The sequence below is a fragment of the Halichoerus grypus genome, chromosome 9 (genome assembly GCF_964656455.1).
Source record: "Halichoerus grypus chromosome 9, mHalGry1.hap1.1, whole genome shotgun sequence".
Classification (NCBI taxonomy): Eukaryota; Metazoa; Chordata; class Mammalia; order Carnivora; family Phocidae; genus Halichoerus; species Halichoerus grypus.
The window spans coordinates 78,560,237-78,579,871 of NC_135720.1; the positions used below are offsets into that span (position 1 = coordinate 78,560,237).

A 19,635-nucleotide genomic window follows, 5' to 3' on the forward strand; every position below is an offset into this window, starting at 1 on the left:
AAGGAAAATGAGTAAACAAGAGCTGCTAAAGTTTTTTTGAGAACATATCACTGAGATGTTTTTAATTCATTATTTATTTATATGTTTTTCCCCTGTGAGGTAAAGAGTTATAAAGACATTTTCTTTCTATTTCATAAGATGCTTTAGAAATGTCAAATATTGTCAACAGGATTATACTGATCAATTCTAATCAGGAAATAGAGATATTTTTCTTTATACTCACAGCAAAAAAGTATGATTTTGGAGCTGGTATAGAGAAATTATGCTTCATGTGTATTATTTATTTCCATGTCTAAGACTTAGGAATTAACTCTAATCCATACACGGTTGTCTGATCTTGATCCTTGCATTTTGGAAGATTTAACTTGCATTTCCTTAGAAAGTGTTACACTGGCTTGCAAAACAATCAGATACTAGAGCAGAATTTATATCTGTTTCATTTAAATAAATACCACCAATTGGAAATCTCTAGGTCTTACCACACTTCTTTTATTCTTCCAAACTTAACAGAATATTTTCCGTCATCCAATTTTACTTAATAATATAATTATCATAAGTGCATGAGGCCTATGTCTAAGAAGAACTCTTTAAAAAGAATGCAAACGGAAAAAAAAAGAATGCAAACGGGAGTTTACTATCAGGGTAGCTCTTCTCTGCACTCAGTTTCTGCTTTTGCAGTTAGGGCATGGCAGCTGTGGGTAGCTGAGTGCTGAGAGGGCAGACTCTTGACTGAGTTGCTTGTTGCCTATTTTAATCATGACTCTGATTTTTTTTTTTTTCTCAGCCCCGTGACCATGGACAAATGATTTACATGTTCTGTGCATGCTTCCTCATCTAACTGGGGATAATAATATACTTAACCTCAATGGTTGTTAGAAGGATTCAGCAAAATAATAAAGAACTTGGTGGAGTGCCTAGCACATGCTAAGCTTAGTATGCTGGGTCTTACTACCAGCTTTAATAAAGTGATGGTACAGAAAGGCACGTGGAGTGTATGATATGTGTGGAAGAGATTCTGTGTAAAAGAAAAGCACCTCATGCACCAAGATCATACTAGCTTCAGAAATTGTTATTATTTTAAGTTTTCACATGGGAATAATATCAGTGTATTTATTTGGAGTTGGAGACATCCTCACATTTCTATAGAGTTCTTTCCAGCTCTGTCTTTTGTTTGTTTGTTTTGTTTTATAATTGGAGTAAACATATTCTCTCAGTCTAGTCTCTGGTGTGTTCTTTCTTAGATGTTATCGAGTTGTGAGATAAGGTGCTTGATCAGCTGTGGTGAACTCTACTTCTTGGTCATGGGCCACTGTGGAAGGGAATGAGCCACACATTTTAAAGGCCCGTGGTTACTCCTCTCAGAAGAATTTCCTGACTGGAGTTCTCCAAGAGAGGACGGTCATGACAGGGCCATTCTGGGGCCTGCTTCATATCCTTGATGCAAGTTAGGGCAAAAAGGCACCAAAGGTGTAGCCAATACTTGTGGTAGGACCCCTTAAAGACCACAAGGTAAAGTAAGGGAGACTTCCCCCCCCCAAACTTTAAAAAATTAGTTTCAAAAGATTTGGATCTCTTTTTATAAAATGAATGTTGAATTTCAGTGTATGTGAGAGAGAAATAAGAACAAATACATCCTTTTCCTTGCTGGTTGAGTGTCTGGCATTTCTAATGCTCCTGAAATCATTCATCATTCATGAAAATGTCTTAGTAGTTATGTCGTTAAAGTTAAAGCAGTGATAGATAGCTCTGTTCATTCATTATGTCGGGGTGCTGTCCTTAGGCAACTTGGAGCTCACAGTAACATGGTGAAGACGCAACATGGTGGAAATAAATTAAACAGAAGAGTTGAGAAGAAACCATCATTTATTAATTATTTATTTATTATCACACCATATTCCAGAAGGATTTAAAGAAGGTAGAATTTCATCTCTAGGTCTGAGAAATAGAATAATATATTTATAACTAAGCTATATTTGCCTTATCTATAAAAACAGATCTCTGGGAAAAAGATGAACATTCTGATATTATTCGGGGGTGCCCACTTAAGAGTAAAGTAACATCATATCTGCATCTCTCTGCATTTTCATCATTCTATACCAGGACTGAACAGAAAGCTATAATTAATTTATAGCTCATAAAGTTGGATTATAATAATTTTTTTAAAAATGCCACCAATAGGGAGTAATTTTAGTAATTCATCTTTAAAAGATGAATGTAAAGATGCTAATTATTTAAAGTGTTATTAAGGTTGACAGATATGTTTTAACTTTGTTACTCATTTTTTTAAAAGCTTTATTTTTAAAGAGAGGGGGGAGGGGTGGAGGGAGAGGAGAGAAAGAATCTCAAGCAGACTCTCTGCTGAGAGTGGAGCCCCACACGGGGCTCGATCTCATGACCCTGAGATCATGACCTGAGCTAAAACCAAGAGTGGGACACTTAACCGACTAAGCCACCCAGGTGTCCCAAATTTGTTACTCCTTTTAAATGAATCAGGAATAACTAAATTTCCCCAAATTCTACTTTGGAATTTTAAGGCACATTGAGAGAAAGCTAAAAAAATTTCAGTTAAGTAATGTGGAATGATTGAATTTCTACTTTGTCAATGATTTTATATGTATTAAGCCCTCCTGTTCAGTAAAAACCATGACTATAGCAGTGGTTCCCAAACATTAGTGGGTATCAGAATCACTAAAAGAACTTGATAAAACAGATTTCTGGGCTCCACCTGACCCTTTCTGATTCTGAAGTAGATCTGGAGTGGGGCCCAAGAATTTGTATTTCTAATGGGTTTGAGTTTTGCTGATGATGCTGGCCTGGGGACAGTGTTTGAGAACCACTGCTTTACATTATATATCAGAGACAAATGAAGTTAGTGTTATCTGTAAATCTTGATGCCCCCATGGATTGGCTATGGAACATTTAGTACTACTGACTGAGAAACAGCAAAAGTTCCCTAACCTGTAAGCAGCTACAACAAAAATTAGATTAAAATATAAAAAAAAGTTATAAATTCAGAGTATATATCCATGAATTATGAAATTATTTCAATGTCTTGAATGTTAAACTTGTATTATCTTTATACAAGCTTTGTTCCCCATAATAATAGATTCTTAAAACTAGTTAAAGGACTTTCATATTAAAGGAAAAACAAAAAAGAGGCTGAGGTCATTTCCTATGTGTCAATCAGACCCCATAATATTTAGGCAGTTTTTAAAAGAACAGCCTGTTCATTAACCAGATGAATTTAGTGCTGTCCAATTCTATAAATAATTTAAGAAGAATGAATTGGCTTCCAATAATAAAAATCCTTTCTTCTTTTTTTTCAAAATTAGGTAAATGTTATCACTCTAATTATCCCCTTCAGCAAATACAAGCTACTGATGTTGTTGGGTCATTATAGTGACCACAAAAACAAAGTTCTGCTTTATACATTTGATAAAAGCTAAAACTTACTATGTTTATTTTTCATATATGCAAATAAACTGGTTTGTGCACAGTTGGTGCTTAATATTTGATGAATAAACAAAACCAAGTTATCATAAGCCAGAGCCATCAATATTTTTAAAAAATCTACAAATTCACATAAAAATCTGGAAACGTAAATGCCTTTTTTTCCATGCCACCCTCGGATAACTGCCCTTATCTACAGGACGCCCACAAGTACGATGGAAAAGTACAAGTTTGTAAAAGAATTGCATTAAGTACCACCAATATCCATTTATAGATCCAAGGATAAAACAATCAGATTTGTTTTCTCTTCCCACCGGGCTGAGCACTGCAGCCTGATAGTTCACCTACCCCCTCTTTAAAGAGAGCTTTGTACTTTTTAGAACTTAATTGTTCAAAGAGGATCTGTAATTTACCTAAAGAGTCTTTACTATAGTAAAATGCTACAGTGTAGAAAAGAACAAATATGCTGTTGTTCTGAGATGGTGGTAGATAGGACAGCTACTCTGCAGGGGCTGAAGAATCCAAAATAAGCTAATAGCTGCTATGGTATAAGATTTGTAGTTGAGGGCATATAAAGCTTTGGTGATAATTCCCAAGAAGTGGTATTTATGAAACTTTCATGAAGTGCCAGCAATGTTTTAATGAAGACGGAGTGTAGCAGATTAATGAGGAGTGTGGACTTCGAAGATAGAATTCCTGGGGGTGAAACCTAAGTCTTCCACTTCTTGGTGGTGTGATACTGGGCGAGCTGTTGCACATTCCTTTGCCTGAGTTCCTCCTCTCTAAAATGGACGTAATAATGTTACTTATCACATAGGGTTGTTGGGAGAATTAAATGAGTAAATACATGTGAAGGCTTAGCCTGGCATCTACTATACCTACTATATGAATGTTTGTACTTACTATCATTTTTATCATTTATCATTTCTTCCATTTTTAGTATTGCCTTGTGGTCCTCTTTATTTCCCATCCTATTCTAAAATCAATTTCAGCACTGCCTAATTTCTACTGTCTCCATTAGTCTTACACCCTGAATTTTAATTGAGAAGTTAGACATTAATCAAATCTTAATTGCTACATTTTTAAATCATCTTAATTCTAGTTTAAATCATTCATTCATTCACTATCTTATACCACTTTTTTGAAACAGATATAAATGTCTCATTTTATCTCCTTATTCACCAGCAGTTTTAGACCTCAATACTAAATGTACTGCACAGTTAACACTGTTAGAGACTGAAACACAGGATAATGAAGGGTTAAGCATCCTATAATTGATTAAATTTAGGTGTTTACAAAAAATAATATCAAATGAAAATAATATGTATCTCCATTTTGTACATTAATGATGATCCCACCATCTTGTCTGTTCCTCTAAATAAATACATTTTCTAGGCTAATTTTCAGACCATGAAGCTTTAAAGACTATTAGAATTAAGAAATCTGTTCTAGTTATAAAAGTCTTCTTAGGATCATTATGTTGGCTGGCTGCAATGGGAAAGGGACCACTGCTGTGTCTTACGTATTTACCAACCTTGTCTAATCATTAAGAGTGAGGATGGGGAGATGTCGTGGGTAGTGGATTTTGTGTGGTGTCATCAACTATACAAATCCCGGGAATCAAATATTAGAAAAATTCCTCCTAATTCAGGAACTGGAATACCCTTCTTGTGTTCAACTGGTGTGTGTGGTAAAGTAAATGATTTGCCCCGATTCTCCATCCTCTCCTGTATCCATGCCCTTTGCCATGGAACTTTGCAGGTTCTCCTGCTCTGGGTAGAGGGTATTTCCCTGCCTCTTTTCTCTGTGCTTGACCATTTGATGTACTTTGGCTAATGCACGTGGACAGACAATTACAGTGTAACGCTTCTCAGCCTAGCCCTTTTCCTCTTGCCAATCTGCCATTGCCACAGAAGAGCTTGAGTAGCTGCCCTGAGTAGCTGCTTCCCTCTGAACCTGGGCCCCAGAATAAGCACAAGTGGAAGAGACCAAAGCCAATTTGTAATAAAGAGCCTAGCTCAGTGGGATCTGCAACCTGAGCAGAGCTTTCCAACAGAATCCAGTTCAAATGAGCCAATCCCGCAAGTGACTGACCCACAGACATTCGAGAAATATTTATTGTTGTATGCCACTGAGATTTTGTAGTAGTTTGTTACATAACAATAGGTGACTGATACATACATTGAGTTTTATAAAAAAGGCTTTCTTTTCTACAAACCAGAAATAATTCCAAAAATAATTGTGGCAGATGATGATATGATTTTATATACATTTTTTTAAAAATACCAATGGCATGGGCGCCTGGGTGGCTCAGTTGGTTAAGCGACTGCCTTCGGCTCAGGTCACGATCCTGGAGCCCCGGGATCGAGTCCCGCATTGGGCTCCCTGCTCAGCGGGGAGTCTGCTTCTCCCTCTGACCTCCCCCCTCTCATGTGCTCGCTCTCATTCTCTCTCTCAAATAAATAAATAAAATCTTTAAAAAATAAAAAAATAAAAATAAAAATACCAATGGCATTTAGGAATGGTAATTAACTTATGAAACAATATCACACATAAATAATAAAGTAAATTTGTATTTGTTGTGTCCTAAATTGCACTATAGGAAAGTACATAATGTGTACTCATTAAGCTAGTTGGTTATGAATTTAATAATTGAAATAAAGTCAATGAAACTGTGTAACTGGAAAATTCAACTAATACGTTTAATAAGTATAAATATACTTTCAATAAGTATATTTCTGCGCAGATGTTAGATTTGTAAAAATATCCTTAATGATATAATTATACATGACTTAACTACATTTTAACAATAACTGGAATATTATACATAATAAACAGAATCAAAACAAACACTTGAAAAATAAACATTTTAAACAATGAATTATTACTTTCAAAGGACTTAACAAATAATTTGATTTTATGAAATTGAGGGCCATTCGGTTTATAAATGTTAAAGAATCATCCTCTAAGGTGATAGACAATGATGTAAATGAAACTATGTAAGAACAAAGTTTTAAAAATTTCATTTATAACCACTTAAAGACTGTTTTGATAAAGCAACAAAACTTTTAAGATCTCTTCTGTTGCCTTTTACTATCTATTACGTGTAAATCTTCTAAAATGTAAGTACTGTTTATGAGATAGACAATTAATGGTCCGTTATAGAGAATAATAGAGCTAGACTATACTGAGTAACATATTGTAAAATACAGTTACACGGAAATAAGAAGGACATTCTCAAGTGAAACTGGCTGATTTTAGTATAGAAATATGACTCATAATCTTTTATATACAATTTAAAACTATTGAATTAATGATTATATTGAGATCTATTTAAAATGCTCATTTAAAAAATATTCTTGAAAATCTTTTAAGCAGAAGATCTTCATACTTCAGTATGCTTCTGACATTTAGTAAATTGCTAAGGAAGTGAGTTACTTTCAACAGTTTCTACTGAGTTCAAGAGAATGCCCAGTCTCCATAAATAAAAAGTGAATAAAGGAAATGCGTCAGAGAGTTGGAAAATAGTTTCATCATGCTTTTGAAGAAATTTCTTGATTTCTTGATCATCATGCCCTACACTTGAAGTGTTGCCTTCTTTGGTTTCCTTTTGAAGAAGCTGCTCCAGAACCCAGAACAGGGAGAAAATATTTTCATACTGTGTCACATAACCGGCTTGAACCTACAAATAAAAAACAAACTTCTTTAAAACACATATTGGTTGTAGCTCAGCTCAGAAAAAGCCAAATAAAGATATTAAATTTTCAGACAAAAAGTAAATTCTTGATATATTTAACACTTTCTATCTTCCTGTTCCTTTAATTGGGATGGAGGGAGAACAAAGGAGAACATTTCCTTTCTTTCAAAAACTTTACAGTTTTGGTGAATGACTTTTTCCTCTTGATGGTTTATAAAGCTCAAAATCCTTTCTCTGTACTACTGCTAAAATTCATTACTCAGAGATGAATCTGAGAATACTTGACAATGTCTTGTGTGTTGAATTCAGTGTTGTGGTAAAGACTTTCAGTGCATGACACTGCCAATGATAACATAAAGATCTTGGGGGTAGGGTTTGAAGAATGTTTCTTTTTTTTTTTTTAAGATCTTATTAATTTGAGAGAGAGAGCACACACAAGCAGGGGGAGAGGCAGAGGGAGAAGCAGGCTTCCCACCAAGCAGGGAGCCGGATGTGGGACTCGATCCCAGGACCCCGGGATCATGACCTGAGCTGAAGGCAGATGCTTAACGACTGAGCCACCCAGGCAGCCTAAGAATGTGTTATGACTCAGTATAGAGTAACTCAGTATAACTCAGTCTTAGAACAGTTATGATCTCTAAGAGACCAGACATGATCTCATTCTGAGTCTACACAAATCAAGGAGGAACAGGATAGATTATGTGGAATCACATACATGGTCATGAGGAAAAATACAGATGTGTCTTGAGAAGTTATTGTTTGGCCCTAGATGACTGAAAGTGAGATGAATCAAAGTAAGGCCTAAAAAGTGGACAATGGAAAGCATAATCTGAGGGGATACAGGAATCAGTTTAAAGACATAAACTGGGGGCACCTGGGTGGCTCAGATGGTTGGGCGTCTGCCTTCGGCTCAGGTCATGATCTCGGGGTCCTGGGATCGAGCCCTGCATTGGGCTCCCAGCTCGGCAGAGAGTCTGCTTCTCCCTCTCCCTCTGCCTCTCCCTCTGCTTGTGCTCTGTCTCTCTCTCTCAAATGAATAAATAAAATCTTTAAAAAAAAATAAAGATATAAACTGACTTTATCATTTGCTTATTAAGACATGTGTTGGAAACAGTCCCCAAATCTATCCACTCTAATAATACATAAATAAAAAGAAACATTCTTTTAGAGCCCAGAGGAATGTACTCCATAACAAGGTGGTCCTATAAACAGTTAAATATATACTTTCTTCTTATTGAGGTATAATTGACGTAACATATTAGCTTCAGGTATCACATAATGATTGGATATTTATATACATTACAAAATGATCACCATAGTAAGTCCATTTAACATCTATCACTATATAGTTACCAAATTCTTTTTTTTTGTGACGAGGACTTTCAAGATCCACTCTCCTAGCTACTTCCAAATATTCAATACAGTGTTTAGTTAATATGGTTATTAACTATAGTCTCCATGCTGTACACTATATCCCTGTGACTTAAATTCATTTTATAACTAGAAATTTGTACCTTTCCATTCCCTTCACCCATTTCAGCACCCCCTAACCCCCACCTCAGGCAACTAGCAGTCTGCTCTCTATATTCATGAGCTTGGTTTTGTTTTTGTTTTTTTTTAATTTTATTTTATTATGTTATGTTAATCACCATACATTACATCATTAGTTTTTGATGTAGTGTTCCATGATTCATTGTTTGCATATAACACCCAGTGCTCCATTCAATATCCCACATATAACTGCATTATATGGTATTTATTTTTTTCTGTCTGGCTTGTATCATTTACCATATTGCCCTCAAGGTCCATACATGTTACAAATGGCAAGATTTAATTCTTCTTTTATGGCTAAATAATAATCCATTGTATGTATGTGTATGTGCACACACACATATATAAATATGTATGCATTTATGTATATACATACACACACACACACACACAAACACATACACACACCATACCTTCTTTATCCATTCATCCATCAGTGAACATTTAGCTTCCTTCCATGTCTTGGCAAGTATAAATAATGCTGCGATGAACATGGATAATACATATATACTTTTGAATTAGTGTTTTCTTTTTCTTTGCATAAATACCCCAAAGTGGAATTTCTGGATCATATGGTAATTCTATTTTTAATTTTTTGAGGAATCTCCATAGTATTTTCCATAATGGCTACACCAATTGACATCCCCACTGACAATGGGAACACAAGGGTTCCCTCTTTTCCACATTCTGACCAACATTTATTATTTCTCTCTTTTCGATAATAGCATTCTGACAGGTGTGAGGAGATACCTCATTGTGGATTTGATTTGCATTTCCTTGATGATTAGTTATGTTGAGCATCTTTCTATGTACCTGTTAGCCATGTCTTCCTTGGAAAAAATGTCTATTCAGATCCTCTGCCCATTTTGTAATTGGACTGTGTTTTTGCTGTTGAGTTGTAGAAGTTCTTTATATATTTTGGATATTAAGCTTTTATTTAGTATTTGATTTGCAAGTATTTTCTCCCATTCAGTGCACTGCCTTTTATTTTGTTGATGGTTTCCTTTGTTGTGCAGAGGCTTTTTAGTTTGATGTAGTGCCAATTGTTTCTTTTTACTTTTTTTTTCCCTTTGCTTTAGGTGTTAAATCCAAAAACTAATTTCCAAGACCAATGTCAAGGAGCTTACTACCTATGTTTTCTTCTAGGAGTTTTATGGTTTCAGATATTAAATTCAAGTCTTTAATCCATTTTTATTTTTTTGTATGATATTAAATAGTGGTTCAGTTTCATTCTTTTGCATGTGGCTGTCGAGTTTTCCCAGCACCATTTATTGGAGAGGCTACTTTCCCATTGTACATTCTTGGCTTTTTTGCCATAAATTAATTGACCATATATGTGTGGGTTGATTTCTGGGCTCTGTGTTCTGCTCCATTGATCCATGTGTATGTTTTTATGCCTATTCCATACTGTTTTGATTACTAGAGCTTTGTAATATAGTTTGAAATCAGGAAGCATGATGCCTCCAGCTTTGTACTTCTTTCTCAAGATTGCTTTGGCTATTCAGGTTCTTTTGTGTTTTCATACAAATTTTAGGATTGCTTGTTCTGTTTGAGACTTTCCTGAGAAACAAACTGAGGGTTCTAGAGGGATGGGGGTGGAGGGATGGGTTAGCCTGGTGATGGGTATTAAAGAGGGCATGTACTGAATGGAGCACTGGGTGTTATACGCAAACAATGAATCATGGAACACTACATCAAAAACTAATGATGTAATGTATGGTGATTAACATAACATAATAAAAAAAAGTGCTTGTAATAAGAACTACTTCTCTAACTGCCTGTATATCACACTCCTACAAACTGGACTCTACATTCTTAAGTGAATATTCCTAATATATATGTGCCAATTCTCTTGATCTAGAATGGCCTCTCTCATCAATATCTCATTACTAGCACCCTGAGCAGCCTTCAGCACCTATCATAGATGCCACCTATCCACTGAGCCTTTCCCAAGCCCCTCAGTTTTATAGATTTGTACTATTTCCCTTATATTCTGGTTGGTTATATTTATTTCATCACCCACTTAGATTCTAAACATGTTGAGAGAAGCAAATGTGTTCCTGTCACTACAGTTTCTACAATTCCTAAAACAATGTCTGTCTTGCTCATAGTAGATCTCAATATACATTTGTTGTTTTGAATTGAACAGGAATTAGAGCAATGTAAAAGGAACTACTATAGATACATACTGGTTACTATCTGAAGGAGAATAACAGAGACATTTTTCAATATTAAAAATACTTTTCAAATACTTATTCCAAACTAAAAAAATTCACAGTATGTGTTTAACCTGATCTTATCAGCAATACTTAAATATTTGTCAACCTGCTCACTAATGACCATAGATAGTACAAATCCTGTATGAGTTAACAGATAATTCTTCCTTGGAACTATGTTATAAACATAGCTGCTTAACCTATTTAGACACTAACATAAATTAGGTAGCGCTGAAATACAAATTCTATAGCAAAAGGGCACATTTATTTAATTCACTTTGAAGCTTTACAACAGGGTATGATATTTTATCATGATAATCTAGGCAGGAGTGTTGCAATGATTTTAGGGTTCACCTCTACTGATAATATTAGCTATATATTTCAGCATTTATCTTACTGGGCTCTTAAAATACATTAGGATTTTGTGAACTCAATGACTATTCTTTTTTGAAATTATTTAGATTTATTTTTAGTTAACCCTGGTTTTCATGTATAACAATTTTATGAATAAAAAGTTGTCAAATGGTGCTTATCACAAATAAGGGAATTTCTCCCTTCTGATAAAGGCCATAGCATCCCAGGAAATTTCAGGGCAAGAGTGTGAAGCAGACAGTGTGTCTTGGTACCTTTCCATTGGCTTTGAGATTCTTACTTTGGGCATGTTTAGCTCTACTTCCAGGTGGGCTGGGGTCCCTGCCCTAGTGCCCCATCTCTATGTTGTTTTGGACTTTGCCTTTACACTTACTAGAATTTATCTGTCTTGGGTTCCACCTCGATCCTAAATGCCTGTACCAAATCATTTGACACATTCTTTTACTCTAAGATATTAGCAGTTATAGAACAGTAATTTGAAACTAACTCCTCTCTTTAGGGACAGTATACACTTAGCTAACATGCCTTCACAGCCTTCCTTTCAACATGACTGAAACGGCATGTCTGTGGGGGCGGTCTTTCCTGTAGTTCCCAGATTTCATCACACTGGCAGCTGCCTGCTCTGCTTAATCATATGCTCAGACACTTTCTGAATTAGTGTGTAAACTGAATAAAACAAAAATAAATGCTCTCAAAGTGACAGTCCACCGGATTTGGTGTTATTTTTACACTCTCAGCATCGAACTAGACTGAATCGCATCAGTGTTTGAAAATACCCAACACAGGTGGAACATACCAGCCAGGAAAATACTCAAGTGTTTTGCCTGAACATCCTGCCAGGAAGACTGAATGACCCGGGTACATGAACAAGATGGCTGTGTGCATCTGATAAAATGCTATCAGTTTATCTTTCTATCCAGGTCTTTTTGAATGGAAGGAATCTTGAGAGGAAGCTTTTATTTTATTTTTTTTTATTTTATTTTAATTTTTTTTTTAAAGATTTTATTTATTTGATAAAGACACAGCGAGAGAGGGAACACAAGCAAGGGGAGTGGGAGAGGGAGAAGCAGGCTTCCCGCGAGCAGGGAGCCCGATGCGGGGCTCGATCCCAGGACCCTGGGATCATGACCTGAGCCGAAGGCAGACGCTTAACGGCTGAGCCACCCAGGCGCCCCTTGAGAGGAAGCTTTTAGAGTTCCATGACTATTTCTATTACCTAATCCCATTTTATGTAATAAGGAACCTTCAAAAGAGAAAATAGTTTCTTGGTAGAAAAATCACCAGATATTTTTGTAGAATATTTTCAGAATTAAAATATTTCTTAGATTTATTTTTCTACTCCTGAGCTGGGCTTAAGAAAGTTAGTCTCCAAATATTTTTTTCAGTGGTGAAAAATATTAATTTTCTTTACATGCTGCTAAGTTTCACTTCAACACTTAGATCCTGAAGTTAGGCTATAGACACATAATGCCAGTTTCCTACTTATTGTTTTAGTTGGAAGTCAGTCAAGGTTAGCTTGACATTTTTTGTAGAGACTTATCCTTGAAGCAGGCACTATTTGCTTATTCCATATCCATTTCTCCCTCCCTTTTCATCAAAAGAAACCCGGTTTTGCTCAGGGTGGCAATAGATCAACTAAAAATGTCTATGTCCAGTCTCTCTTAAGGCTAATTCTTCTCAGAGATATAAATATAAGTAACTGGGTGGGCTTCTGGGAAAGCTCTTTAATAGTAGGCAAAGTCTGGTAGAAGGCAGCTTTGGCTTCCCTCTTCACCATTTTTCCTGCTCTGAAATACCGATACAGCGCTTGGAGGTAGAGTAGCCATCTTGTGAGCTTGAGGATGAGGGCCACCCATGGGTCAGTAAAAAGGGCCAGATTCTGGAGGCATGGTGCAGCTCAATATATCCACACAGGATGGCTATACCTTCCTGCACTATGCTTGGGTCCCCTTCTTCCATTTTGGTCTTTTAAAATTATAACCTTGGTGGGGCGCCTGGGTGGCTCAGCTGGTTAAGCATCTGCCTTCAGCTCAGGTCATGATCCCAGGGTCCTGGGATCGAGCCCTGAGTCAGGCTCCCAGCTCTTCGGGGTGTCTGCTTCTCCCTTTCCCTTGACCCTCACCTCCCCCTGCTTGTGCTCCCTCTCCCTATCTCTCTTGCTCGTGCTCTCTTTCTCTCAAATAAATAAATAAAATCTTAAAAAAAAAATAAAATTGGAACCTTGAGACTTCAACTAGGCAGGAAGGGGGCTCTGAAGGTTTCTTTGCCTTGAGAAGGTGCTGCCTTCTGCTGTCTCTGACACAGGAAGGACAGAGATGCCTAAAGGGGCAATAACAAAGTCATGTTTCTTGACAGCAGATGATGTAACAAAGTGTACCATACATTTGAGTGTGGCTCGCAGTGTGGATGCTTATATTTAATACTGAAAAATATAAAGATGTAATAGTTCATTAAATTCAGTGGTTTGATAATTTACGTGTGCTAGCCAAAGGCATGCAGTGGTGAACTCTTTGACACTTTCAGAAATAAGCATGCTGTTACGGAAGGGGTAAAAACACAACATGACGTTTTTCTTATTGCTACAAGCCCAAGAGGTGGAGAAAATTGGATCATTACAGGGCAGAAAATCAAGTCAGAGAGTATAGGCAAATAATCTAAATGTTAAATTAAATGTTCACTGAATATAAATATAACATTGGCTCAGTATCCTCCATGCCAGAATTTATTAGATAGAAGCAATAAGTAAGATACAACTAAAATTAGTAGTCTCTAAAAGAATGAATTAAACATAATACTTTAAAGGAAAAGGTCAGTTGTCACCATGATAATTAAGTGGGAAACTTATCCCTGAGTTTTAATAACTTAGCCTTTTTTATCTACTAGAAAGCAAAGAAGGCAGTAGATTTCAGTGGAGGGGTTGAGGAGGGTGAAGTTAACCCTCTATCAGCAGTTCACTAGCTTGCCGCTTCTGAAGCACAGGAGAAAGCACTGAAAGAGCTGATAAGTAAGCAGGGGCTTAGCTCTGGGGCCAGCAGAATCTTGAGCATGACCATGGTAGCAACAGTGCTTGAGAACAGAGTAGGAGAACTGTATGCATGTTATATAAATGTATGTTTCTTTCTTTCTTTACTTATTTTTAAAATATTTTAAAACTAATGTATGGTGACTAACATAACATAATAATATAAAATTTAAAAACATTTATTTGAGAGGGAGAATAAGAGACAGAGAGAGAGAGAGAAAGTGAGCACGAGCAGGGAGGGGGGGCAGAGGGAGAGGGAAAGGGAGAAGCTGAGCGCCAAGCCCAACGCGATCCCAGAACGCTGAGATCGTGGCTGGATCCCAGGGCCATGAGATTGTGACCTGAGGCGAAGTCAGATGCTTAACTGACTGAGCCACTCAGGTGCCCCATATATGTATATTTAAAATCAATGCATTTATGATTGCAATAGAAGCACATATTCATTTAAAACTATGTCCTGCAAAAATGGTGTTCTATCCTTTTCTGTTCCCCACAACCTGGGTGCCAAACCATACTGAAGGTGTATAAAGCAAAAGGCTGATCAGAGCAGAATATAGTTAATTAGGAAAGATTTCCTAGAGATGGATTGTGAGCCAGGGCTCAAAGTGTGAGGGGTACAGACTGGTGAGTCATCTTTTGATCAGATTGCCAGGTAAAGAAGAATAAAAAGGATCCAATGGGTATTAATCCTTTTTGCTTTATACAGATAATGGTATGATTATCTGCCTAAAACACTGAATCCTGGACTGGTTCTAAGGGCTTATGTCTAATTTTGAGGGTAACTTAGATGAAAAGTTCTAAACTACTGAAAGTACTAACATTTGCAATCTTGGTATTTTGCCATGTTTCCTATGGGAAATAGTTTGAGTATGCAAGATTTAAAGCTACTCATGAAAGGAATATACATAACAAAAAATTTAAATCTGTCATTATGAGCCTTGTTTAAAAATAATGATTTTTTCATTAACCAATTTTACCTACTTTTCTCAAATCTGTTTCTTAGGGCTGAGATTATATAATAAAGTAATAGCAAAATGAACAGACTGAAAAAGAAAATGGCCTACAGAGGGCAAGGAGTTTGGACAAGAATCACAGAAAGGAGAAGGATGATTTGTATTTGTTTGACAAAAATATCTAGGCTGAGACTCCAAATAAGAACAGATGTGGCAGAGGCCCTGTTGGTTGAGATCTTTGAGAAAATAGAATCTTACTGAGCAAGACTTTTTTTTTTCCCTCAAAGGCCATCAATTGAACACATATTCATTGCTTATTAAACCCCAGCTCTGCCATTTACTAGCTATGTGAGCTGGGCAAGTTATTTAACCTCACTAAACCTACCTTTCCTCATCCAAAATTTGGAAATAACAAGGGTAACTCCTCCTTGGGGTTGCTGAGAGAGTAGATTAAATTACATGTTCAAAACCCAGCACAGGATACACACACATATTTACATATTTAAAACATGCACATTTTCAAATAAGTATTATCTATTATCTGTTATTATCACCATCATTATTGTTATTTTTTTTTAAGATTTATTTATTTTAGAAAGAGGGAGAGCATGAGCGGGAGGGTCAGAGGGAGACAGAGAGAGAGAATCTCAAGCAGACTCCATGCTGAGTGTGGAGCCTGATGCAGGGCTGACTGTCATGACTGTGAGATCATGACCTGGCTGAAACCAAGAGTCAGTTGCTTGACTGTGCCCCATTATCATTACGTGTTTACCTAAAGTGAAAAAGATATAGTCCCATCCTAAGGCACTTTTCACCTGGAGGAAGGCTACTGCTATTACTCAAGTACTGTATTGTGGTCAATTTTTAGAAGCATTTCAAACTTACTGCAAATTGTTCATCTAGAGCTGTGTAAAGAGCCTAAGGATGTATCTTCCATCTACGTTCCTCTACCAAGGAAGTCCTTCATAGACAAAAGTAGCAGAGCATTCTTTTTTGCATAGAAGGATGATGCTAAAGAAACAAAATGTGAGATATTTACTTTAAAGCCTTTCTGATATTAGAAGGCCCTGAAGATGGTATCAGTATGGGTTAAATGCAGTCTTATGTGATATGAACAACTGTAAAAATGTCCATCAGCCCCATCCCTACCTCTAACTCCCTAACAAGACATGATAAATAGCCAGCTTGACTATCTTTTTTTTTTTTAAGTGTTATATTCTCCAATTATCTGACTAGTGTGAAAGAGATCAACTTGTTCAGGTTTATCCTAGAGGCAAGTTGGTAAAAATGAGTTTCTGATTCCTAATAATTTTGCCCTTCTCATGACTAACCCAATAATGTCATAGACTAAATCCCAAGTACTTAAAAATTTTATACTTACACTTTTCTCTGGGGAAATATCCTGTGCTTTGACTCCTATTTATCATTTTCTTGGTCATCAGAATAAGCAGAATGGTGGATATGATAAGATAGATTCACCTAGACTCTTATTCTCAGATTTCCTCACATACATGATAGAGAATTTCTAATACAGGGACATGGCATTTTTCTGTTCTAACAGATTTCCTGAGTCAACTTTAAACAGCTTTACACTGAATCCTCACTCCTTTCTTAGGATCTGTACCCTTCATTATGTGGTCATCAATCCCACTCACAGGACAATTTTCACCATTTTATACCATTATATGAAACTTAATCTAAGGCTAGAAATTCCTTTCAAGTACATTTGAGAAGCAAATAGATCATTCACTAGTTTGGACTTTCATCACATAGTTCTTGGCAAAGCAGTACAAACCAGATAATCTGGTTATTAATATAAGAGTCTATTAAGTGAAAGAACAGGGTTCAGAGACTGGAATAAAAGCAGCTAAATTCCTTAAGGACTAATTCAGCTGGGAGTACTTAGCACTTTAAAATTTTGTTTCTGCTTGCTTTGCACTCATCTCTCTCTTCTGTCAGTCCGACTGCATGTGTTGGGTGCTCTCGTGTGTCACACCCTATGATAAGTGCTGCGGATACAGAGCCGGATAGGACAAGATCCCTACCTCTATAAGAATTCCTAGTATGCTTCTAGGGAGGCAAAGAAGTAAATAAATAATGGCAATGCAGAGTGCATGCTGTAAGGGTGAGAGAAGAGCTCTCAAGAGAACTGAGTCATGTGGTGTGAGAAGACGCTAAATGTCAGGAAATGAGTTTAGTCGTGAATGGGATATTGCAGGCTCACTTCCTCCTGGGGGGTATGGCAGGATTCTTTTGGTGAGATGACTTGAAAGCTATTATCAGCATAGATAAAACACTTGTTTGGCTACTACCACAGGGGCCTCTGTCTCTGGCTGGTGAATACGCACTGAAGCAAGGGAGAGGCAGAGAGCTTATAGGGGTGTGGGGAAAGATGTCACCAATCTCTACAGAATCCCTACACCTCTGCCTTCTCTAAGGCAGTGGAACCAGACTGGACTGTCTGGTGTGTGCAGTCAAGGGCCAAATCAATTCTGTATGTTAACACAATCTTAAAGAATGTGTTTGGTTCCTTGAGCTCTATTGCCACTTAAATGTTTTATACTTACCTTCCTGAAGGAAGGCCCAGATCATGATGCACAAAAGTAGTATTCTTGGGAGAGAAAATGCACTGTTTCACCAAGTTAAGCCATTTCCATCATGTCATTAAGACAGAGCTTGAGAAAAAGTGGTGAAATACTTGATACATATTGAAAAACAGATCCAGATGGCCATTACTGATGGAAAACAAATCTTCAAATAGCCAGTGGGGGTAAAATCAACAGGAAACATTCTTCTTTAGGACTCTAAATAAAGATTATCCAAGGCAGCATCAGACCCTGCCCAACTAGGCAGAAGGCAGGAACCAGATTTGTTGGAGTAGCATCAGTGACTGCCCAGCCAGGCAAAAGCCAGAGGCTAAAATAATTTCCTAGAGGCTGCATATCTAGGCTTTGATAAATTTGCCAAAGTAGTCAAGAAGTGTGTGTGTGTGTGTGTGTGTGTGTGTGTGTGTGTGTGAAGGTTTATATATTTAAGAGTGCTGGATCCAAAGCCCAAGATCAAGGACAAGAGGATGGGCTCATAGTGACCAGACCCTTTGCAATAATTTTGTTTGGAAACTGAAAGCCAAATCTGATTGGCCTCAGATAATCTACTAATTATCTCCCAAAGGCCAGCTGAACAGGGTTGGAGTCACAGAAATTAAAAGTCAATACATTTGTCCCTTTTTTCTTCCTATTTTCAGTATGTATCTCCACTAATTCAATGAAACCACTTTATCAGAGCTTGATAAGCTACACAACACACGGGAAAGTTTGGAAACACAATGGAGTATAAAAACTCTGTGTTCTTATGAACATTTTGTATTACTGTTGTAGTAGAGACTTGGCTGAGAGCAAGGTACGTGATATATTCTTGTCCTTCTTTTAAAAATCAACCAACCACTATCTCTCCTTTTTAAAAAATAAGGCTTTTTGAGATATAATTGGCCTACAGTAAAATGGTGTTTAGTTTTATGAATTTGATAAATTACTTTTAAGAACAGAGAAATGTCATAATAGAAATAATCTCTGAATAAACAGCAGTCATGCTACAACTATGTGATATTGTTTAATGACATTTTAAATGTCACCTTTTATCTAGATGATTTTCTAATTAAAATATATACAACATTTAGTTGTTTTCACAACTATATGAAATACTATTTCAAACAACTATAATTTTGTTATCTGAAGGTACTCTAGAGAAATTTTTGAGAAGACAAGATCCATATGTAATGCAGAAAGCTTAGGAGAAGGAAGTAGACTTCAAACTATGAGATAGCTTTTCTGGCTTAACTATTTTCATTATCTTCACAGTGAGATGCTGCTGGGGAAATTTATTTGTCATAAAAATGCTAAGTGACCCTAGAGAAAGCTTTCTTAGGTGCTGGTGACAGTCACTACCTGACGACAAATAGAAAAAAAAGGAGGAGGGGGAGTATAGAACCAGAGAACTGAGGCTTCCATTAGCTCTCTTGTTCAAATAACATGTCCTCAGTAGCTACTGCCAACCATGATGTTGAGATGGAAATTACACAAAATGACAGAAGTATGGCTTCATATCCTTTAGGCATCATAATTTAAGGTGGAGTTAAATATGTAAACAATCACAATATAATGTGATATATATCATAAGAGAGTCATGTCCATAGTGTTACAGTGGCATTGCTGCTAAGTGGGTTACAGTCAAAAAAATATGAAGAATGCACTCAGCAAATAATCTCAATGGAGAATTCTAAATGCTACTGTTTTAGAAAATTAAACTAGCAATGGCTTACAAGGGAAATGAAGTACATGATGGGACATTCACATGGTAACTGAAATGCAGGGAAAA

At 36.6% G+C, this 19,635-nt stretch overlaps 1 protein-coding gene across 1 annotated transcript in view; it reads right to left on the reverse strand.

The window, feature by feature from the left end:
* Positions 1–6,731: 6,731 nt before the first annotated feature.
* The window catches only part of MEI4 (meiotic double-stranded break formation protein 4), a 188,786-nt gene continuing 175,882 nt past the window's right edge, over positions 6,732–19,635 (reverse strand). The window contains exon 4 of the mRNA XM_036082206.2: positions 6,732–7,132. Within this exon, the coding sequence (XP_035938099.2) occupies positions 6,872–7,132 (261 nt within the window). The 3' untranslated portion in view covers positions 6,732–6,871. The remainder of the gene's footprint in view (positions 7,133–19,635) is intronic.